The sequence below is a fragment of the Lathyrus oleraceus genome, chromosome 1 (genome assembly GCF_024323335.1).
Source record: "Lathyrus oleraceus cultivar Zhongwan6 chromosome 1, CAAS_Psat_ZW6_1.0, whole genome shotgun sequence".
NCBI classification, from domain to species: Eukaryota; Viridiplantae; Streptophyta; class Magnoliopsida; order Fabales; family Fabaceae; genus Lathyrus; species Lathyrus oleraceus.
This window is the reverse complement of record NC_066579.1, coordinates 52,975,336-53,000,507: the sequence shown is the minus strand read 5'-3', so window position 1 is coordinate 53,000,507 and position 25,172 is coordinate 52,975,336. Positions and strand designations below refer to the sequence as shown.

Sequence of the window (25,172 nt, the reverse complement as noted above, 5' to 3'; positions counted from 1 at the left end):
TTAGGAGCTAAAATAGTTTTATCCTAAAAAAATGATGGATCATATAAATTTTGTAATAGAATTGAATGTGTGCTCTCAGCAATAGATGAAAGAGGGTCGTCAGTTTTATCCTAAAAAAATGATGGATCGTGTAAATTTTGCAATAGATTTGAATGTGTGCTCTCAACAATAGATGAAAGAGGGTCGCCAAAGCTAGGAATCAACATATCGTGTGGTATTTGGACAGTAATACCAATATCGCCAGCATCTCCCAGCATCTCCGATGCTACCATCACCAACTCCTAAAATTCATTCCAAAAAAACATTTAGAAAAATAGTGTGAAAGCAATCATGAAATAGGTATTCTTAATGGCTCAAAAACGAAAGTATTAATAAATTTTGGGTAATGCTAACTTGTGTCTTAAGGGTACAAAATAAAAAATTCATTTATAGGTAATTTGTATTGAAAAAGACAATAAAATAATTAATTTTATAATTTTATTAAAATAAATTGATAATTTTCAACACAAAACTATTTTTTTTTATTTTTAACTTATGTCCTTAAGGCACAAGTTAGCATTACCTTATTAAATTAACTAACTCTTATTGGATCATGTATTTTTTTTTCAAAGTTATATATAAATTAATCTTTACCGCATTGCTTAGCAAAGATTAAGCTAGGTCATTCTGGTTATATATATATATATATATATATATATATATATATATATATATATATATATATATATATATATATATATATATATATATATATATATATATATATATATATATATATATATGTGAATTCAATGTTTTAAAAGCTCAAAAAATACACCATTAACGAATCAACTAATTCTCATTGGTTGTTCAAAATAAGTGGGTGCATTATTTGTTTTATAAGTTCAATAAAGACACAATTTTTAAAATCAAGATTTTGAAAGCGGGTCATATTCCATTTTATGTTTAAGGTTTGATTATAAATAATTGACTATCCACGCATGTAACATCATTTAATCAGATGAAGAATTTTGAGTTGAGATTGTAAGTGATGATAAATTTTTCTTCGTTGTCTTAAAATATAATTTTTTAATTCATGATAGCAAATAGAGAGTTAAATAGTACATAGCAGTAAATATGATTTTAAGAAAATATTCAATGTGTGATAGAGGTATATTTTGTGAAGTGTACTTGTCATTTTTATTACATGCGTTGTTCAATATTTTACGATAGTTTGATAATAAGTATTTGTTATCGTGTGTTAAAGCTCAATAACGACACAATTTTCAAAATCAAGAGACTGAAAAGTGGATCATACTTCATTATTGTGTTTAAGATTTGATTATAAATAGTTGTTGTTGAAAATTCCTCAATATTTATAGAGAATTTCAATCAATCTTAATTAACAAGATTGTTATTGTCCACACAATAGCAATGAAAAAAGAAGAATAATGGAGAAAGAAAGAAAGTAAAGAACAATGAAGGAGAAGAGTAATAAAATTCTGCAGAGTTTCTCGTTGCCCACAAACTGTGGAAAACTTCTAATTCACTTTGTAACTGCAAAATACTGTGAATACAATATTATGAATACTCTATTCGCTTTTGTTACAAAATAAGAGTTACTCTCTCTATTTATAGATTTAAGTTAACTTGGACCTCAAGTCAAGACCCAAAACTACAATAGCCCAAAATTATAAAAGGCCAAAATATCTAACACTACTAAAATAGGCATAAGTCGAAATCATGTGTGAAGCAACATGCTTCGGCACTTCGACACTAACACAACTCAACACACTAGGTGGTTAGACACTTCCTTGCTCTGTCGAGCAACCTGCTTCGACACAAGGAATTACAATTCAACACACCACCTAATTCATTTTATCTAAGTTATCTACATTCATCATAGCTCTTAGTCTTCTGAACACTTCGACTTGCACTCCCTTCGTCATGATGTCTGCAATCTGATTCTCAGTTCTGCAGTGTTCCACATTCATCTTCCCATTTGCTACTTGCTCTCGAAGATAATGGAACCTCATTTCGATGTGCTTGCTTCGACCATGTGCTATCAGATTCTTCGCCAAATTGATAGTTGACATGTTGTCGATCTTCATGGTAATTGCTCCATGACTTTTCGTTGTTAACTCTTCAACTAGATTCACCATCCATGTTGCTTGACATGCATAAAGAGAAGCAACTATGTATTCTGCGTCGCACGATGATAATGCCACGACTGGCTCTTTTCTCGAACTTCAAGCAATTGGTGTACCATCTAACATAAACGCATAGCCAGCTGTAGATTTTCGATCCTCAGCATCACTACACCAACTTGAGTTGGTGTATCCCACTAATTTGCATTCTTTTCCTTCATCAGTTGTAGGAAATAAAATGCCATGGTCGAGAGTTCCTTTCAGATACCTTAGTATCCTCTTCGTTACTGCTAAATGTGATACATTTGGCTTCTGCATGAACCTACTCACCATACATACAATGTATGCTAAGTCAGGCCTTGTGTGATAAAGGTATCGAAGTGACCCAATAAGTCTTCTATATTAGGTTGGGTCGACATCATCTTCATCTGAATCTTTCGACAGTTTTAATCTGGGTTCAGTTGGAGTCGAAGTTGGGTTGCAATCTGGCATCTCAAATCTCTTGAGAATTTTGCCTGCATACCTTTTTTGGTGCATCATCAAACCTTTACCACTCTTATAGAATTCGATGCCAAGAAAATATGAAATGTCACCCAGATATGACATTTCGAATTCCTTATTGAGATCACCTTTGAAGTCTTCGATCTCCTTCTTGCAACTACCTGTTATCAACAGGTCATCGACATAGAGGCATAGTATAAGCAATTCACTATTGATTCTTCTTACATATACTCCATGTTCACTTGTACACTTCACAAATTCCTTCTCCCTTAGAAAGCCATCTATCTTCCTGTTCCAAGCTCTTGGAGCTTGTTTAAGTCCGTACAAGGCTTTATGCAGCCTGTACACCTTTCTTTCTTCACCATGTTTCACAAATCCAGCTGGTTGTGCAACATAAACTTCTTCTTCTAGGGGTCGTTCAGGAATGCATATTTCACGTCCATCTGGCACATCTTCCAGTTGTTCATGTTTGATAGACCAACAACCAACCTGATTGTTTCGACCCTAGCAACAGGTGCAAAAACTTCATCGAAGTCAATTCCTTCTTTTTGAAGAAATCCTTTCACCACAAGTCTCGCCTTGTGTTGAGTCATTTCTTCTCTGGGATTCAACTTCACCTTGTATACCCACTTCACATCGATGGCCTTCTTGTCTTTGGGCAATTTGACAAGTGACCAAGTGTTGTTGACTTCGATTGACTTCAGCTCTTCATCCATTGCTTTCATCCACTTCGAATCTTTCAATGCCTCAGCTACATTGACAAGTTCGACATCTGCGTAGAAAGCATAATGTACCAGTTCACCTTCATCATTGACCACATCATCTGACGTAATCACACATTCTTGCAACCTTGCAGTCATGTGTCTTGTTCTTTAAGGTTTGCTTGTACTTGCTTCACCTCTGACTTCTTCCTGTCAAACTTCTCTTTCGACTTCACCGGTTGGTTCATCATAAAAGATTCTCACTGAACCTTTCTTGACATTCTCATTCCAATCCCATTCTTTAAGCTCATCTATGATCACGTCCCTGCTGATCACCACCTACTTATTCACTGGGTCGAACAACTTGTATCCTCCAGTCGAATGATATCCTATCAGGATCATCTGATTCGACTTGTCATCAAGTTTTCTTCTTAACTGATCTGGCACATGTCTATGTGTTATAGATCCAAACACCCTCAAATGACTCAAGCTAGGCTTGACACCATACCAACATTCTTCTGGCGTGATTCCTTCTAGCTTCTTCGTCGGACATCTGTTCAGGATATATGTCGCAGTCGACACAACTTCTCCCCATAATTCTTTGGGTAGATGCTTACCTTTCAACATACTTCTAACCATATTCATAATGGTTCTATTCTTCCTCTCTGCGACTCCATTTTGTTGTGGAGTGTAGGGTGACACTACCTCATGCACAATCCCTTCTTTCATACATAATGCATCAAAATCTTTTGACACATATTCTCCACCACCATCAGTTCTCAAAATCTTGATCTTTCGACCATAAATTTAAACTTGGGAAATACCTCGATCACTTCACTTTTCTTCTGGATCAGGTAACACCATAATTTTTGACTGAAATCATCTATGAATATAACAAAGTATTTGTTACCTCCAATCGAGTCCACCTGGAGAGGGCCACATACATCATAGTATATGACTTCAAGAATTGTGTTCGACCTGCTTCCTGCATCCTTACTGAAGTTGTTCTTATGTTGCTTCGCTTGCACATATTCTTCACAAACTTCGTTTGGAATGTCGGTTTCTGGTAATCCTAAAACCATATTTCTTCTCTTCAAATCTCTGATGTCTTTGAAATTGAGATGGTCAAGTCTGTAATTCCATATCCATTCATCTCTGATGGTTGCTGTTGCAAGACACTTATGCTCCATCACATTTAGCTGAATCTTGAAGGTTCTATTCTGAGACATTGAAGCCTTCAAGATCAACCTTCCATTTGAGTCGAGAACTCTCATCATATTGTCTTTGATCAACACCTTGTAGTTCTTTTCGACTAACTGCCCTATGCTGAGAAAATTGCTCTTCATGCCCGATATATACAACACATTTGAAATTACTGACCTCTTTCCATCTTTCCTCATAATCAGAACATCACCAACACCTTCAGCTGCTAGAGTGTTGTCATTTGCAAATTTCACCATGTTCTTCATTGAGGACTTTATGTTGACAAACCAATCTTTCCTTCTAGACATGTGTGATGAGCATCCTGAGTCCAAGTACCACTGGTCCTTGAATCTCTCTTCTTCTCTTGCTGTAACCACCAGCAACGTCTCTTCTTCTTCATGTTTCGCCAGTTTGGCATAAGTTTCTTGATTCTTCTGCTTTCTGGACAATCACTAGAATAGTGATCATACCTTTGACAATTGTAATACTAAATGACTCTTGTCTGGATTTTGACCACCACCTCTTCCTCTACCTGCAACACCACCTATTTGGTTGCCTTGGTTCCAGGGGCTTCTTTGATTTGACCAGTTTCGTTCTTGCTGATTTTGACCTGTCAAATTATTGTAACTTCCTCTGCCTTTATTATCATTCCAACTTCCTTTGCCTTTTCTTTCTTTTGTTGATTGAGCCTGCAAAGCCATGTTACACTTCAAATTTCCTGCAACTCTTTCAGTCATTCTTTATTCATGAGATTCAAGTGTCCCTTGAAGCTCTTCCTTTGTCAATTTTGACAAATCTTTTGACTCTTCTATGGCTACTACCATGTGGTCGAACTTTGGAGCCAAAAACCTCAAGATCTTTCCAACAATAAATTTTGATGTCAACACTTCTCCACATACCTTGATTTGATTCACAAGTTTCGTAACATTGGTGAAGAAATCAGTTATGCTTTCAATGTCTTCCATCTGAAGCAATTCATACGTTCTTTTGTAAGTTTGTAACTTCACCTCTTTCACCTTCTCCGCGCCTCCAAACGATTTCTCCAGAATTTCACATGCTTCTTTCGCTGACTCTACATCACTAACCTTTTCAAAGTTATATGCATAAACACATTGATGGATTATAAAGAGAGCTTTGTAATCTTTTTTCTTCAATTCTTTATGTGCAGCCTTTTCTTGATTTGTCGCGGCTTCTACAAGCGTTGCTACTCCTTCCTTCACAGGATCCCAAAGATCTTGATAACAGAATACAACCTTCATCTGCTTGCACCAATTCTCATAATTGTTGTTCTTGAGAATCAGAAGATTTGCTGAAAATATCCATTTGGATGATTCGTTGCCATGGTGATTTTCTTCCCACGAATCGATTAAATCGGAGCTCTTGATACCAGATGTTGGAAATCCTCCAATACCTATGGAGAATTTCAATCAATCTTGATGAATAAGATTGTTATTATCCACACAATAGCAATGAAAAGAGAAGAACAATGGAGAAAGAAAGAAAGTAAAGAACAATGAAGGAGAAGAGTAATAAAATTCTGCAGAGTTTCTCTCTGCCCACAAACTGTAGAAAACTTCTTATTCACTTTGCAATTGCAAAATATTGTGAATACAATGTTATGAATATTGTATTCACTTATGTTACAAAATAAGGATTATTCCCTCTATTTATAGATTTAAATTAACTTGGACCTCAAGGCAAGACCCAAAACTATAATAGCCCAAAATTATAAAAGCCCAAAATAACTAACACTACTAAAATAGGCATAAGTCGAAATCATGTGTGAAGCAACATGCTTTCACACTTAGACACTAACACAACTCAATACACTAGGTGGTTAGACACTTCCTTGCTCTGTCGAGCAACCTGCTTCGACACAAGGAATTACAATTCAACAATTGTTCATCAACACGTGTAAAACCATTTAATCAGAAGATGGATTTTGAATTGCGATTATAAATAATGATAAACTTTTCTCCATTGACTTAATATAATTTTTTAATTCATGATATCAAATAGATAGCTAAATGGTACATAACACGAAATATGATTTTAAGAAAAAATTCAACATGTGATAGAGGTATATTTTGTGAAGTGTACTTGTCATTTTTACAACATGTGATGTTTCATGTTTTACCATAGTTTGATAATAAGTACTTGTTATACATTATTAAGAATCGCAACAGTGGTATAAGAAAAACTATTAAGTAATTATAACATATAAATAAAAAGATAACTTTTAATTGATAATACATGTCAATCATATGAGGCTTAACAAAAAGCACATCATTAAGTAACAATGAACTCTTCTTTGTTTGAATCCCCACTGTCATACGGTGAACTGACTTGGGGTGTTTTGCTTTTTATCGCAATGTCGCGGATAGCAAGAGTCGCCACCGACTTTTCTTTTATCCAATAAGGAAAGGTGGAAAAGAACAGGAAAGACCTCAATAGATTTTGGGTTCGGGAGGTACATTATACAAAGGGAAGGTGTTAGCACCCTTTGTATCCATGGTTATCCATGGGCTCTTAATTACTGGATCACTTATATTTTTGTCTGAAAAGTGTCGGTGAATTGCTTAAAAAATGTTTGAAAGAGAGTTTAACTTTGTAATGATTCTCGTATGAATGTATACAAAGTATTTATCTCATTTGATTTTGAAAATGGTTTAGAAAAATATAACTCGGTAATGATTCTAGTACGAATGTATACCAAGTGGTGATTTTCTAGGATTTGTAAAGTGTAAAGTGTGAGGGGTGGAAAATGTTTTAGGTTATGATCCAGTAATTGAGAGTTATACCTTCCTGAGGTCGTTATGAACGTTTCCTATCCTTATGAGGGTAAAACTGTCCTTACTATTGAGAAGTAAGTAATTTTACCCTTTGGATGTTTAAGGGTCACCGTAGGGTCATCGATAGGTCATTGAAGGCAACAGTTGTAAGGATACCTTAGCATTCGAAGGGACGATCATCATTTAACCGTAGGCTACACCGAAGGGTCATCGAGGGACAAAATCGTATTTTCGAAGGCAACATCCGAGGGACTATGATTTATTTTATGATGATTTAATCGAAGGGCCATTGCTAAGTGTATCCCCACATTCGCGGGACATGACCGTTATACCGTAATACCGTAAGGCACGAGAGAGGTCCAAGATCACTTATTTAAAGGCAATATTTTAAAGTCAATTAGGTAATTAGGACGAGCCTCCATATTAAAATCAATACATTAAAATTAATACATTAAAATTAATACATTAAAATTAACACATTAAAATTAATTAAGTAATTTAGGGTGAGTCTCCACAAGGGTATCCCACAAATAAAGTGGAAGACCTAACGACAATCTTTTCCTGGGACATGTGAACCTGTTTGCAATCGAATTGCAACCTTGAATTGGCGAGCCGGATTGAGTTGGGCGGTGGTAGCTTCGGAGCGGAGGAGCGGCCTTCAGGGTTTCTAAAGTAGCCTCCAGGGTTTTTGTGCCAGGGTTTTCGTCTGTCTCCCTCTGTTTTCCGTCCCCTTTTCATTACTGAAGTGCTGGTATTTATAATGCCCTTTTTCATGACCTAATGGGCTCAGAACGAAGCCCGAAATTTTTTGTTGTCTGTCAGCCTCGCTAGGTGAGCTGGTAGCGAACGTTTGCTTCGCTAGGCGAGCGTGTAGCGAACGTTCGCTAGGCGAGCGTGTAGCGAACAGGCCAGTTTTGGGCCATTTTCTGGATTGGGCCATTCGTGAGCTGAGCCTTTGTTCCTTTGGGATGTCAGTGCCTTGTGGAACAAGTCGGAGGGTCTTGGAAAATGCTTTGTAATATCAACGGGCAAATTTTGGGGTATGACACCCACCTTCAACAACCTCCTATATGATGTTGAATATAAACCATACAAATTTTAGTGTACATCAATTATAACCAAATATGTAACCATTTATGATTACAATTTAATAGTATAGAAACATATTATACATGATTACATCGTTCTCAGCGTTTTGACTCTCTACTTGAACATTCCCATTGTCCGACTGTTATATATAAAGTAAATAATAATCATTGATTGGATAATAAAAAAAACAACTAAAATAAATACATATTGCATTTATACATTAATTTCACGAAGAGATATAAACTGGTTGATAACATCTTTATCTTTAGTAAGTTTTTTTATCAGTATAATTTTGCCAATTTCGAAATAAGTTGAGGTCACTAGCGTCTACCTTAAACTTTACGACCTAAAACATTAGTAGTTATAGCTAAGTTATCAACGATGAAAGAATAAAGTAAATCTAGGAAAGGGGTTCCTAGAATAATAGATTTATGAATATTTTTAACTAGAAGAAAATAAGTTTTATAACATATTTGATCTTTACATATCTTAGCATTGAATAATTTATATGACACGTGTAATCTGTTACCATTAACTCCTCGTAAGGATTCTTTGGTTTTCTCGTAATATTGGATTGGAATTAACCCTTCTTGAATGCAGTTTAAATCTGCCCCTGAGTCTATTAAAACAACTAGTTCAAAATTTTTATCTTTAATAATGAGATCTATTTTACTATACCATTTGTGAGATATCATCTTTTCTATTTTATTGATATAAGGATCTTCATTGGTTGAAACAATAAATTCTTCATTAGTTTCTTCATGTTTCTTACTGGAGGAAGCTATCCTATGTTGATTTTGAATAATATTTCTTCATCGTTGAATAATCGCTAAAAAATTGGACCAGACGGGTTTAACATTAAAAATAACGAAGATAATTATTAAGATACAAATATGTATTTGAATAATCAGAGTTAAAATAAATGCAGAAGTAAAGATGGATGTATTTAAATACATGGTTTTATTATGAAAATAACTTACAAGAGGTGATTACAAGAGTTGATGGCAAGCTTAGGATTACTCAATTGAATCTCTCAATTTTCGAATGCCCTTTACCACAAACTATCTTCTCTTATATAGAGAAGAAAAACAGACGAACTTCAAATAAATTTCAAACCACCCTAAAACTATACAAACAAGTGGCCGACAAGGCCAAATAATGAAATACATAATTAAAGATAATATGACCCTCATGACCTTTAATGAATACAACAAGTCAAAAGTAACATGACAGTATGGGCTGATAAATGTCAGCCTTACCTTCAGAAAAGTAATATCATTTTATCTTCTTCAGAAAAATAATTCAATCTTATCTTCACACATCAACCTTATCTTCACATATCAACCTTATCCTTCGAGAACTGTAATTCCATAACAGTCATCTTCATTATCATTCATATGGTCAGATGTGTTGGAAACACTATCACTCTCTGATAAAGCAGACATAACATCTTTCAGTTTATTTAAAAATTCATTATAGATGGTAGTAACTGATAATGTGTCCAGTAGTTTAGATCGATCCATAAGAAAAACAGTATCTTTTGAACTAATATTGGTATGTTTACAAAGGTTGGGATGAGCTTTACACCAGGATTCCAACTTTACTGTTGATAGCAGGTCTGGATTAAACTTTATCCACCACTTAATAGAAAATTTCTTAATTAATCGAGAAGCTGGACAATCTTGCCATAACTACTCTGACGAAAAGGTCCAGGAGGTAATCCAAGTAATCCCAAACACTGCACAAAAAGATAACAATGCCTTGTGCGTAGGACAAGTAGTAGTTAAGGAAAGTCATTAAAGGCTTTAGAAGCATAATTGGGAAAAATATCCAAGTTGGGTCCAATAGGCTGAAACCATTGGATAAACCAACAAGGAAAGTTTAATGAAATATCTTTATTAAACCAGATAAACCAAGTATGGTTCAATCGCTAAAAAATTGGACCAGGCGTCCATGTAATCCAGATAAATGTATGTTTGAGGAGAGTAAGTCCTTGAGAAGGATTTTCCTTCTGTTGGGGGTTGCTTCCAATCTGATGGAGATAAAACCTTAATAATTTTGAATTTAGAGAACTTAATTTTTGATTTATCATTCTCATCATATTGATGAGTAAGAGAAATGGAATTAGTATCAACCAAAATAAATTCATAATATCCTCGGGGAGTAGTAATTCTCTGAATAAAAGATAAGAGAGATAATAATACAGGCTTAATCAAAGGTCTGGGAGAAAAAGGTATTGGAGAAGTAATTTTTGTAATATATGAAGGTGATCCTAAAACTATGGCTTTATTATTTGATGATAATGGAGGTCCGTAATTATCTATGGGATCATTCTGTTTCTTGCTCATTTTTACCCTGTAAAAATTCTCGAGTTAAAAAATCTGGTAAAGAATTTTTAATTCCTTCAATATGTTCTATTTCAAAATCAAAACATGATAGCAAAGATTGCCATCTAGCAAAAATATATTTTGAAACCAAAATTTTAACATCTTTCTTTAAAATACTCTTAGCAGCTTTGTAGTCTGTTTTTAATAAAAATGATTTTGAAAACAAATCATCTTGAAATTTAGTAATGCATAAAACAATGGCTAAAATCTCTTTCTTAATAGTACTATAATTTAATTAGGTTGGAGACCAAGTTCTAGAGTAATATCTAACAACTTGTTCCTTATCCGTGCCCAGAAGTAGTTGTTTTAGTATACCACCAAACCCTAGTTCTGAGGCATTTTTTTCAACAAGAAGATTGACATTTGGATCAGGGATTCCTAGGCAAGGTAATCTCTTAACTATTTGCTTTAATTGGGTGACACTTTTGGTCATGGAATCATCTCAAGGTGGGGGATTCTTCCTAAGTCTCTTAAATAAAGGAAGACAAATAGTTCTAAAGATTAGGAATAAAGTCTGAAACATAATTAAGACAACCCAAAAACCTTTGCAACTGAGTTTTGTCTTTTAATTCGTCGGGGAATTTACTAACAAATTCTAAGGACCTACTAATAGGGGTATACATGCCCCGACTAATATCAAAATCCAAAAATCTTACTTTACTTTGAAATAAATTTAATTTCTTTTTGAATAAAACTAAACCATTATCTTTGATTATTTCATAGAACTGATTAAGGTGTTGTAAATGTTGATTAATAGAGTATGAGAAAACTAAAATATCATCTGAGTAGATTATAGTAAAGTGGGAGTAATCATTAAAAATAGAATTCATTATATTTTGAAATTCTGAGGAGGCATTTTTAAGTCCTAAGGGCAAAACATTCCATTCATAGTGTCCAAAGGATACTACAAAAGTTGTCTTATATTTATCAGTCTCTTCTAATTGAATTTGATAATATCCAGATTTAAGGTCAAATTTAGAAAATATACTTTTATCAGTCCTTTCTAATTCAGCAGCATTAACAACATAAAACGCAGAGCAACTCCAATAAGACTTACTCGGCCTAATTAAACTTTTGTCCAAATAATCTTGTATTTCTTTTTTACAATAATCTAAATTTTGCTCATTCATCTGTATAGGTCTGACTTTAGTCGGAATATCTTTTTCTTTAAAGTCAGGCTCATAAGGCAAAAAAATAGTATGTATCTTCCTTTTCCAGAAGACATTAGGTCGTTCTGAACAAAGATTTTTAGTAAACTTATTTTGCATAATTTTAATTTTTTCTTGAACACAGGAAGATTGCAATTGCTCTTCTATTCTTTTAAAATGTATTTCTTTGTTCATGAAATTAATATGCTTTCTTTTATTATTAATAATATTAATAAAAGATATATCTTTACTCTGGACAGAGTTAAGATCTATAACTCTAGGTTGGTCTAAAAATTTAAACTTAAATTTATGACCTAAAGCATTAGTAGTTATAGCTAGGTTATCAACGATGAAAGGATAAAGTAAAGCCAGGAAAAGAGTTCCTAGAATAATAATTTCTTGAATGTTTTTAACTAGAAGAAAAGAAGTTTTATAACATATTTGATCTTTACAGATCTTAGCGTTGGATAATTTATATGACACGTGTAATCTGTTACCATTAGCTCCTCGTAAGGATTCTTTAGTTTTCTCGCAATATTGGGTTGGGATTAACCCTTCTTGAATGCAGTTTAAATCTTCCCCTGAGTCTATTAAAGCAACTAGTTCAAATTTTTTTATCTTTAGTAATAAGATTTATTTTACTATACCATTTGTGAGATGTCATCTTTTCTATTTTATTGATATAAGGATCTTCATTGGTTGAACCAATAAATTCTTCATTAATTTCTTCATGTTTCTTACTGGAGGAAGTTATCCTATGTTGATTTTGAATAATCATGTGGTCTTGTAATTCTAAAAGTTTAAGTTCTATCTCATCATCCCGGATTTTTAGCGTTTGAATTTTATTTTTTAAATTCTTAATTTCTTCTTGTAAGTCATTAACAGAAACGGTTATCTCAACGAGTTATTTAAATAAGTTCATAACATCTTTAAATTCTACTTTGTTAACATGCTTTTTACAAATATAATTTTCGTCAATAATGTTTTTAATTTGTCTCATGAAAGCATTCTCACTTTCAGATTCTTCCATCTTATCTAATATTCCTATTAGGGTATTAACTCGATGATTAGTGAGAACATTAATGCTTTTATTGCAACCAGTACAATTACAAAAGTCTATTCCTAAACATTCATCAGAATCAAAATTTAAAACTAATTAGATAAAATAATATTATTTTTCTAAAGATAAGGCTGACATTTATCAGCCCATACTATCATGTTACTTTTGGCTTGTTATATTCATTAAAGGCCATGTGGGTCATATTATTTTTAATTATTTATTTCATTACTTAGGAGTGAGATAAAGAGTAAGTAAGAAAACTAAAAAATAAACATTTATATAGTCAGAAAAGTTGTTTAATAATTTACTGTTTAGTAACTATGTCTCAAATCATTAAGGCTTTGAGTGAGTTAGGATGCAGTTCAAATGATAATTATATATATATATATATATATATATATATATATATATATATATATATATATATATATATATATATATATATATATATATATATATATATATATATATATATATATATATATATATATATATATATATATATATATATATATATATATATATATATATATATATATATATATATATATATTATATATATATATATATATATATATATATATATATATATATATATAGATATATATATATATATATATATATATATATATATATATATATATATATATATATATATATATATATAAATTTAAGGATGCATTTCTCAAAATTTTATATTCATAAAATATGTAATTATTGTATATTATTATGGTAGTTTTAGTTTTTTTTCGCTCCTTTCTTTTAAGATGATTTTGAAATTCAAAATGTAAAGTTTAATGGACATGATTAATTAATTATATAATATAGATATAGATTTTATATAATATTAGATATATGTATAGCAGTATCAGTCACTCGTTTAATAATAGATGTCATTTTTAGATTTTCATATTTTTAAAAATAATTATTAATTATATTAATTTTAATGATAAGACGGAAGTCATCTATTAGTGAAAAAAATAATAAATATCATGCTAATATTTTAAATAAATAAATACTTTGAGATAAAAATATAATAAAACGTGGGAAGTAGATAACTTACCCACTTACCGTATCTCACATATTAATAATTAATTATATGATTTGTCATGTAGCAAAATTATTTTTTAATTGTATTCATATCATTGTTTATAAAATTATGGACTAAAATAAGTTTGTGATCCTCTTAAATATCTTAAATTTCGTTTTTATTCCTTCAAAATATTTTTTTTAAAAAGTAATTGTTATAAAAAATTTCATCCACATTTTTGTCGCTAATACTAAATTTTACGCTAATTCAAATCACTAAATAATAAATTGCCGTTAAGTTGTAAAAATTGTTGCTAAACTACATGAGAGACCAAAAATATAAATGAAAAATCATAGGAGGATCATTTTTTAAATGATATATTTTAAGGGACTAAAAACAAAATTTGAAATATTTAAGAGAACGACAGACATAATCACCCTAAAATTATATATTTATCCTACTTTTGATTCATTTTAATTTTTTTAATTTGTTTTCTCCATTAAAAAATAATCAATCTCTTTATAAAATTCTCATACCATATTTAAAAATGAATAATATATTTCAAATATGTTAAAAGTACACGCATTAATCTCTTTATATAAGACCCTTTTAATGTAACGGGTCTAACTAATAAACTGAAGTTCTAAATATAAATTAGTACTTATAATAGTAAAAATAACTTATTTACAACGGTCATGTTCAAGACTTGTTTCCTTAGGCTCCCGTAAGGAATGCGCTTTAGCACTTTAGAACGGACTAGTTGGTGGTGGCGTAGCAGCTATTGTCAATGAGCTTCTGTTTGTTTAGTCAAAAGAAATTGATTTCGGTATTTATCGATCAACCGTTTACAAGAAGCAGTTGAGGAATTGTAAGTGCTTTTTAACTATATTTTCAAAGTAATTATATTGGTCACATGAAAATTGTCCCAAAACAAACGACGTATTCAAATTTCAACATAATATTAATTTCATTGAAATTGTATCAGACTTCCAAAGAGACTCTTAACCTGTCAACCGCAATTCTAAAACTAGATGAAAGTGGAGAGCTTCAAAAAATGCATGAGAAATGTTTTTGCAAGATGGGTTGTCATGAGAAAATTGTTTCATGTTTATAGGAAAAACCGAAGGAATAATGTGAGTGTAATATGAGGTAATGAATTATAATGTGTATATTGATGTAGGACTTTGTGATGCGCAATGACATGGAATGTGGTTCAACAATCAGTCTTATTCTTGCAAATGGCATAGGTATTGGAATTGTTGATGTAGGTGCACAAAGCTAGACAATCTCGGTGTTGTGACCACAAAGCAAGACGCCATATATCTTTGGTATGTTGTTTCTGCATCTCAAAAGATCTTAGTGACGAAATATATAAATCCTTCATCTCCGTTTACATTTTGCACTATCATCAAGCTTAGGACATACAATCTGTAACACAAATAAAGATCAAAGTTCTATTATCCACAAAAAGTTCTCTCCTTTCTTGAGTAATGTGAAGATGTGGAAAATCTATCCATATTTTATTTTTTCCACAACATTTTTCAATTGGATTAACTTTTGTTAAAAAAAATCCTATGAAATCATTTACAAGCAAATTTACTCTGCCAAATATAAGGAGAATCAAACAAACGACCAAATATATTCATATTCCAATCCTCTACACAATTAGAAGTTCGGACAAGCTTTAGTTTAATATGCATTATTTGCACATTTACACCAAAATAGATATTCAGATAATGACACTCCAAACACCTCTTAATCATATTATATTAGACACTTTTGCCATCAATTGTGCTCCACATGTGATTGCCAAGATTACAAATTACAAATACATATGAATGACACATGAAGATTGCCGGATGTTTGTCTCCTTGTATTTCTCTAGACTTCTGGTCCAACTCGAGTTCATTGAATGACAGAGACAGTGAATGTCACACAGCTTGATTTGAAGCTGCAGAGCCTAACATGATAGACTTTTGTTTTTCTCTAGATGTTATCTCTGGCTCTTGAAAAAACAAGGGAAAAGAAGGATAATATTAGCAAAAAATATTTTCATTATTTCCAAAAATACACCATTCTTAACAATCATTTCATCTTCTCTCTATCACAATGATTCATTTCAAGAGTCTCACATCTTATTATCAGGTTAACATGAACATATATTTTAAAAAATAAAACAATATTTAGGAGGGTCCTATGTTGTTTCTGAACTGTTATCTACATAATGAAAAACATGGTACAACAACGGATAATGTGATTAAAGGATAGTGAGGTCTTACTAGAAATGAGGGCCTTTGGTCTGGTCTTGAACAGAATCTTATGTCTTATGATTCCAACAACCTGTAACTCAACATCACTACAGCTTTCTCCATCCATATGCTTGACTTTCTTGAGCACTAACAATGGCTTTTTCAAGGAAATCTTTGACCCTGTCAGTTCATGGTACCCAATAGTTAAAGTGTAGACTTCCTGAACAACAAAAGAATGGACACAGTATTAGTTTTTTTCTTCCTAATAAGATGAAAAGTGACAGTGGATTCCAATCACCCTAAAGATTATATCTTAAACTCTTACAAATTCGGATTCAATGCATTAGAAGAAAATTTGGTTATGCGTGCTATCTAATATCAACCATTGATTTGAAATTGATCGACTCACATTACACCTCCACCAAATCATCTCTAAATGATTTCACCATTTATTTGACATAGGACAATCAAGATAAAGAACTATGTCACGCAGTTACTATATAGAATCCAAATATGGACTTATATATAAGAGATAAAGTTGATCTGCTTTTTTCATTAGTAACATCAAGTGATATATATTAATTGTAGGTCTAACCTTATTAAACCAAGCAACTTTATCCTAGTAATTTGACTAAAACTAAAGTGATATATATTAATTGTAGGTCTAACCTGATTAAACCAAGCAACTTTATCTTAATAATTCTTCAAAAAATTTGCTAAGCAAATTAAGAACCGATAGAATTCGCGTATCTAATTTGCGTGCTGAGATTAACAATCTCAAACAAGGAAACAAATCTGTTCTTGATTATTTCACTGAGCTTCGTGGTTTATGGGAAGAATTGAATTCTCATAGACCAATCCCTAGTTGTACTTGTGCTCAACAATGCAAATGTGATGCTATGCGTAGTGCTCGAGAACTTCGTCTTGAAGATCAGATTATACAATTCTTAACAGGATTGAATGAAAAAATTTCTGTTATCAAAACTCAGGTTTTGTTACTTGATCCTCTACCATCCATCAACAAAGTATATTCTATGGTTGTTCAAGAAGAGAGTAACAATATTTCTGTGTTGAGTCAACCTGATTCTAATTCCACTATTGATGAAGCAAATAGACTTGTTAATGCATATGATTCAAGGAAGTTTGCTGGTAAATCTTCCAACTCTTATGGTGGAGCATCTAACAATAAGAAAGATGGTAGAGTATGCACTTTTTGTCACAGGACTGGCCATACAATTGATGTGTGTTATCGTAAACATGGATTTCCTCCCAATTTTACCAAAAAGCAAACATCAGCAAATGCTTCTAATGCTGCTGATACACAAAATGTGATGAACACTGGAACAAAAGGCTCTCTCAATAATTCAAGTGCCAGCATCACTCAAGAACAGTATGCTCAATTGATTGGTTTGTTACAACAAACAAATTTGTTGCCTTCCAACCCTACCCCAAATCCAAGTGCCAACCATATTTCCACTCATTTTAGTCATACACCAAATGAGAATTCAGGTAAACTTTTTGTTTCTACAGTTTCATGCTCCACTTACATAAAACCGGATTTTTAGATTTTAGATTCTGGTGCCAATGATCATGTTTGCTCATCTCTTAAATTGTTTAGTTGTTACCACAAAATCTAGCCTATTAGTGTTTGTCTACCTAATGGATCTGTTGTTCTAGCTAAACATGCAGGAACAATTCAATTTTCTCCTCACTTGCAGATTAATAATGTGTTATACACACCTGATTTTTCCTTAAACCTTGTGTCTGTTTCCAAACTTTGTCAGTCCACTAATTGCAAATTCATTTTTTCTGCTAATGATTGTTTTATTCAGGATGTGAAAACGAAGAAGATGATTGGTTCGGCTAATCAAGTGGAAGGGTTGTACAGATTCAGGACAAATATTGATTCCATTCCTGCAGAAACTAGTATTTCAAGTATTTCCTCATCCAAACCTCATGTAGAAACTTCAATTCCCAATAATTGTAAAATGATCCCTAAACAAGTTTTGTGGCATTTTAGATTGGGCCATTTATCACATGATAGACTTTCCAAAATGGCTCAAATGTATCCTGATATTTTCAATGACAATAAAGCTGTCTGTGATGTGTGTCACTATGCTAGACATAAGAAACTACCTTACACTTTGAGTCATTCTAAAGCTTCTCAAAATTTTGAATTGTTGCATTTTGATATCTGGGGTCCTATCTCCACAAATTCTATCCATCATCACAAATATTTTTTGACAGCAGTTGATGATTACAGTAGATTTACTTGGATCATACTACTTAAAAACAAATCTGAAGTTTCTACACATGTTTCAACAATTTGTTGCTCTCATAGAAAATCAGTTCCATACATGTCCTAAGTTCATCAGGTCTGACAATGGACCTGAATTTCTCTTAACTCAATTCTATGCCTCAAAGGGTATTGTCCATCAAAGATCTTGTGTTGAGTCCCCTCAACAAAATGCAAGAGTTGAAAGGAAGCATCAACACTTGCTTAATGTAGGTAGAGCCTTACTGTACCATTCAAATTTACCAAAATCCTACTGGTCCTATGTTATTAGCTATGGAGCCTTCATTATAAATAGAGTTAACACGCCTTTACTCAATAACCAATCCCCTTATCACATACTGCATAATAAACCACCAGACATTAACCAACTTAAAGTTTTTGGAACTTTGTGCTATGCATCTACCTTGTCCAATCAAAAAACTAAATTAGATACTAGAGCTAGAAAATCATTGTTCCTTGGATATGCTGTTGGATATAAAGGCTCTATTTTACTTGATCTAAATTCATTCAACATTTTCATTTCAAGAAATGTCACTTACCATGAACAAATTTTACCTTACCAAAAACAATCTTCATCTACCACACCTCCTTGGGAATATTATAGCACTTCAGTTCCCAATCCAAACCTCTGTCATGACATACATCATTCTGCTCAAAATGATCTTCCCATTAACCAACTCAACCTTCCAGCTACCACAACTTTATCTACACCCACCACAACTGACTCAAATCCACCTTTCAGCTCCCTGGCCATTTCTAATCCACCCACCTCTAATACACAACATTCCACTCGTGCTTCTACAAGAGTTAGAACATTACCATCCTTTTTGAAAGATTATGTCTATACAACCTTCACTGATCCACAATGCCAATCATCTTCAGGTAATCCTAACTCTCTTTCCAATTTCATTTCATATCATAACTTGTCTCCTACTCATTATCGTTTCACTTTTTCCCTTACTACTAATCATGAACCTAAAACATACTCCGAGGCTAGCAAATTTGAATGTTGGAATCAAGCCATGAAAGTTGAACTTGCTGCACTTGAGCAAACTGGAACTTGGAAAATTGTGGATCTTCCACCCCATGTTAAACCTATTGGTTGTCGTTGGGTTTACAAGATCAAGCATAAATCTGATGGAACCATAGAAAGGTTTAAAGCTCGTCTTGTTGCTAAAGGATACAACCAGATTGAAGGACTTGATTACTTAGATACTTTCTCACTTGTTGCAAAGCTCACCACAGTTCGATTGATTCTAGCTTTAGCTTCAACCCATAACTGGCATCTTCACCAACTTGATGTCAATAACGCATTTCTTCATGGTGATCTAAATGAAGAGGTTTACATGTTGATCCCACCAGGTGTCCAAAGTTCTAAACCTAACCAGGTCTGCAAACTCATTAAGTCACTTTATGGACTAAAGCAGGCAAGCAGACAATGGTTTGAAAAATTGACTTCAGTCCTCACTACTCATGGCTACTCTCAAGCACCTTCTAATCACTCACTATTTGTTAACCAAACATCATCCACCTTTACAATTTTACTTATTTATGTTGATGATGTTATTTTAGCAGGTAACTCTCTACAAGAGTTTCAAACTATGAAAAATATTCTTCATCAACTCTTCAAGATCAAGGACTTGGGCATCCTCAAATACTTTTTGGGTTTAGAAGTAGCTCACTCAAAACGTGGTATCTCCATTTGCCAAAGAAAATATTGTCTTGATCTTCTCAAGGATTCAGGTTTTATTGGCTCCAAACCAGCAAGCACACCATCCGATCCATCACTTAAGCTTTGCCAAGATGATAGCCCTGCCTATCACGATATTCCATCTTATAGATGACTCATTGGCAGACTAATCTATCTCAATACTACTCGCCCAGATATCACGTTTATCACACAACAACTCAGTCAATATCTTTCCAAACCTTCTACTCAACATTATACTGCTGCTTGCAGAGTTTTGCGATATCTCAAACAATGTCCAGGCCAAGGCTTATTTTTTCCACTAAGCTCACCACTACAAGTAACAGGTTTTTCAGATGCTGACTGGGCTGGTTGTGTAGACACACGTAAATCCGTTTCCGGATCATGTTTCTATTTGGGCAACTCCCCTATTTCATGGAGAACAAAGAAACAAACCACTGTCTCTCGTTCCTCTTCAGAGGCAGAGTATCGTGCTTTAGCTACAGCCACGTGTGAACTCCAATGGTTTTTGTACTTGCTTCGTGACATGAACATTGCATGCTCTCAAGTCCCAGTTCTCTTTTGTGACAGTCAAAGCGCACTCCACATAGCTGCTAACCCTGTTTTCCATGAACGTACAAAACATCTTGACATTGATTGTCACATTGTACGCGAGAAATTTTCCGCAGGCATAATGAAACTCCTTCCCGTGTCCTCCAACAACCAACTTGCTAATTTCTTCACTAAACCTCTCCTACCCAAACCATTTCACTTCCTCAAAGCCAAGTTGAACTTGATCAACATCTACCAAAGTTCAACTTGTGGGGGGCTAATGAATGAAGCAAATAGAAACAGTTAAAAGTAGTTTGAGTTTGTTATACTTTCTGTTATGCAGTTAGTTACATTTTCTTCCTACTATATAATGGATGTAATCTCCATTCAATGTAATAAGAAAGTCTTGTTCTGTTCTTTATCTTCTTCCTCTTCACTTCAAGCTTTCTTACCACTCTTCAATGGCTTCCATGTGTGAAGCATAATAGTTAGTTCATATAAAGTCACAATCTTTGTACTAAAAAAATCACAACCAATACATTTTTATCCTAAATAAATTTTATTCACTACTCCTATTAATCTTTATTTCAAAAAGGCTTAGCCCCTTTTGCAAAAAAGCTAACCAAATTGACAATTTCTCAAACCCTAATATTTTGGTTAAAAGTTGAAATTACAATGAGTCTCCATTGAGAATAAATAAACACTAAGAATTTAACTTCAAACAATATATAACTATTTGCAAACAAACAATTAGTAACCAATAATCATGATAGGGAATTAGATTATAGTCTAAGGGGTTAATTGATATCTATAGCACCCACACTTCTAAAAAAAATATGTCCGTGTAAATGTCTGAAATCGACACCAACACTTATAACTATGTTTAATTTATTATTTTTTCTATTAGTTATTGGTGTCGATATGTGTTGCTTCATAGATTTGTACTAAAAAGATGGAAAATAATATAGTAGTAACCTGAGAAGAAGGACGACAGAGAATGCCAATTTGAAGGTTGGCGAGGGAACCCTGAAAACCAGGTTGTGGTTCAACAAATCCTTGCAGTTCAACAACGCCCCATTCCACGCAGTTTCCTTCACCGCAATTGCACTTCACACGAATCTGCATCTTTTTCCCTCTCCTTTTCAATTTCTGAAGCAGTATTATAATACAATTGAATGTTGATATTTTAGTATCTTAGTATGAATGAAAATCACGAAATAAACAATGATAACTATCTATCTAAGAAATCAAATACAAAAATTGAAAATGCTCAGAGAATACTGACAGTGAACGGGAGAAATAGATGACAGTGCGGCGCGATAGGAAGCAGAGGTGGATAGACTGAGCAGTCGAGCTTCGGCGGAGCGGAGGATCGCCGGAGTATGGAGTCGGTGTGCGGCGGTCTAGGGTTTTCAGTTCTTCGTGGTCGACGAAATTTTTGTTCTTTTAATTGTTAAAAGAAAAGGTGGGAAATGAATTCCCGCCCAAACTGAGAGTGTGGGAATAATTTTTACTTTTTGCGCCATTTTTTAATTGGTATGGTATAAATATATTTTTAGATTATTAGTTAAATAAATAAAAAATTTAACTTTAGAGACTCATCCAAAAGTGGTCCTCTTACCTAAACCTTAGGAATCAAGTTATTAAATTTCTTTTTCAATTCAGTTGACGACACCATTAAACAAATAAGAGGTCTAAACAATTGAATTGACGATTGTATCACGTCTAATTGATTGAATTGTTGATTATGTATAAGTCATATAAGCAGTCAATTCATCTGACTCTTGTGTGTTGGTTTTTTTTTAATAAAAAAAGTTGAATAAAAATTATTAATATTTAATTTAAATAGAATTACATGCTAGAATAATTTTTACACTAACTACGACCTATTTGACCGTACATGTATCCGAAGCTACACCCCTTAGGTACTCTTTTTAGTACCGATATGTTGATTCTCCCCAAGTGTATGATACGAGTATCCTAGAACATCATCATCACCAAACTCCTTAATAAGTTGTAATTCTACGCAGGCTTGTGTATGCATTGAGGCGTTGCCGTAATCGAGTTTGTTGCCCATGTTGTTGTAGTTAGGTTGTGTTATTTGGGTTGATGAGTTTATTAGTGAGTTGCTTAGTCGATTGAATGGCGGCATTGGGACCATTATTTTTATGAGAAAAACTTATTTATCCTTTTTTTAGGATCCATCTAAATTTTGTACTCGTGTCCATGAATATATCGTACCCAGTGAGTTTATTCAACCTTATTTAGAACACATTGGTTTTGACCATATTAGCAAAATCATGTCCTACTCCGTTGAGCTAAGTTTATACTCACTCTACAAGAAATATGAAGACACGAAACACATATTTCTTCCTTCCAACCGATGAATGTACCGTAATACTAACAAGTGTTTGCACTTTATTAGGTTTATCCATTGAGAGTAAGGTGGTCAATGAAAAAATCAACTTAGTCAATTTCAATATGCGAAGAACTTTTAGGTGTCGACTTCTTAGATGATACCCCGGGAGGCCAAGGTATATTACTTACGCGCCTTAAAGTTATTACTCTAGTATAATGTTAGATGAAAATTCTACTGAAGAACAAAAAAAAAACTAGATGTTATATTATGTTACTAATTGGTTCTTTATTATTTTCCGATGGTACTGGTTATAGTGTATGAAGTTAGCGGAAATATACCTGAACGCATCGCACGCTCGAACATACAACAGAGTCGCCATGGAACTTTATTTATTCCCGAAGGAAAGGGAAAACATCGATAAAACCCGGGGGGAAAGAGATGTGTTAGGTAAGGAAGTCAGTTATGCAAGGAGAATATATTAACACCCTTTACATCTGTTGTACTCAACGAGAACCGTTTTGATTGTTCTATGTTTGAATAAGTGTGATATATAGGGATTTACTCGCGAAGAGAATGAGGGGAAAAGAATGGAATATATAAAGTGCTCAGTGAGGATTGAGTCCCTCATGCCTACGTATCCTCATAGTGCAGTGAGGAATTCAGAGCTCTGTAATTCATAGAACTAGTGGTGGGAGGTGAAAAGAATTATGATCAAAGTATGGTCTGAATCACATGATAATGTTGTTTGCAAATTGAACTTTCCATGGGTTGGAAAATCCCTAAGTTTACTAAATTCGCAGGTGACACTAGTGAGTCTATTGTCAAACATATTGCTCGATACTAGACAGAAACTAGTGATTTGGCTAATAACAAAAATTTAAAGATGAAATGCTTCCCAAACTATATGACCAGGAATGCTTTCACATGGTTCACTACTCTTCCTCAAATTCCATATATAATTGGAATCAACTAGAAAGAGTGTTCCATGAGCAATTTTATATGGGACAATCGAAAATTAGCCTGAAAGAGTTAGATAGTGTGAACACAAAAATCATCTGAACCAATAGATGATTATCTGAATATGTTCAAATTGATGAAGCCAATGTGCTTTACTCAAGTGCCTGAATACGAGCTAGTCGAAATGGCTGCAGCTGGTTTAAACTATTCTATTAGAAATAAGCTAGATACCTAATATCTAAGGGATATGGCTCAGTTAGCAGATAAGGTTAGACAAATCGAACACCTAAAAGAAGAAAAAGCCATATTAGAGAAGGCCAAAATAAATCGATACCCTAGGAAAAAAAATACGCTTATGTAGAAAAGAATGGTAATAATCAAGAATTCGACGTAGTGTTTGAATACGTCAAAGAAAATGAGATTAATCTGGCAGAACTGCATCTAGGACCTCCTTATGTTTGTAAGGTCTTAAAACTTTATAATGGAAAGAATCATGTGGAACCATGTAGAAATGGATTTTTTTTTTCATAAAAAATTACACATTTGATATAACTAAATATGGTTAAATTTTTTATCTAAACGTTGTCGATGGTCAAATCATAGTGTCGAAAGGCCTAAAGATGCCACCATTGGAACAAAGGAATAATAAAGGCTTTTGTAAATATCATAAGTTTCTTGGTCATAAAACGTCTCAATGTGTTCTTTTCAGGGATTTGGTACAAGGCGCTTTAAAGGATGACAAACTGAAGTTTGGAGACAAACCTAAGCCTTCAATGGAAATTGACACATACCCCCTACAAGTCCAGGAGGCACATCTCGTTGAGCCTGTAGAGATCATGATGCTTGAGACTACTGAGGGTCTCAACAAGGAGGTTGAAGAAGTGTGCATGATGGATTACACTGAGAAAATCAAAGTGGTATATCCAAAAGCTAAAGAGGAGTTAATTGACTTTTTGAACCAATGCAAATCAAGGGATCTGAAGTAATGATATGTTCTTGTTACAGCGTAGTGTTCGACAAAGAGGCAACAAAAAT

General features: G+C 33.3%; 1 protein-coding gene across 1 annotated transcript; it reads right to left on the bottom strand.

Annotated features, from left to right (window-relative positions):
* Window positions 1-15,657: 15,657 nt before the first annotated feature.
* Window positions 15,658-22,339, bottom strand: LOC127103611 (uncharacterized). The gene is made up of 4 exons (XM_051040882.1): window positions 22,107-22,339; window positions 21,797-21,970; window positions 16,317-16,506; window positions 15,658-16,042 (listed from the first exon to the last, which is right to left on the bottom strand). Exons 2-4 carry the CDS (start codon window positions 21,944-21,946, stop codon window positions 15,969-15,971), a joined length of 414 nt encoding a protein of 137 aa, XP_050896839.1. The 5' UTR covers window positions 21,947-21,970; window positions 22,107-22,339; the 3' UTR covers window positions 15,658-15,968.
* Window positions 22,340-25,172: the final 2,833 nt, after the last annotated feature.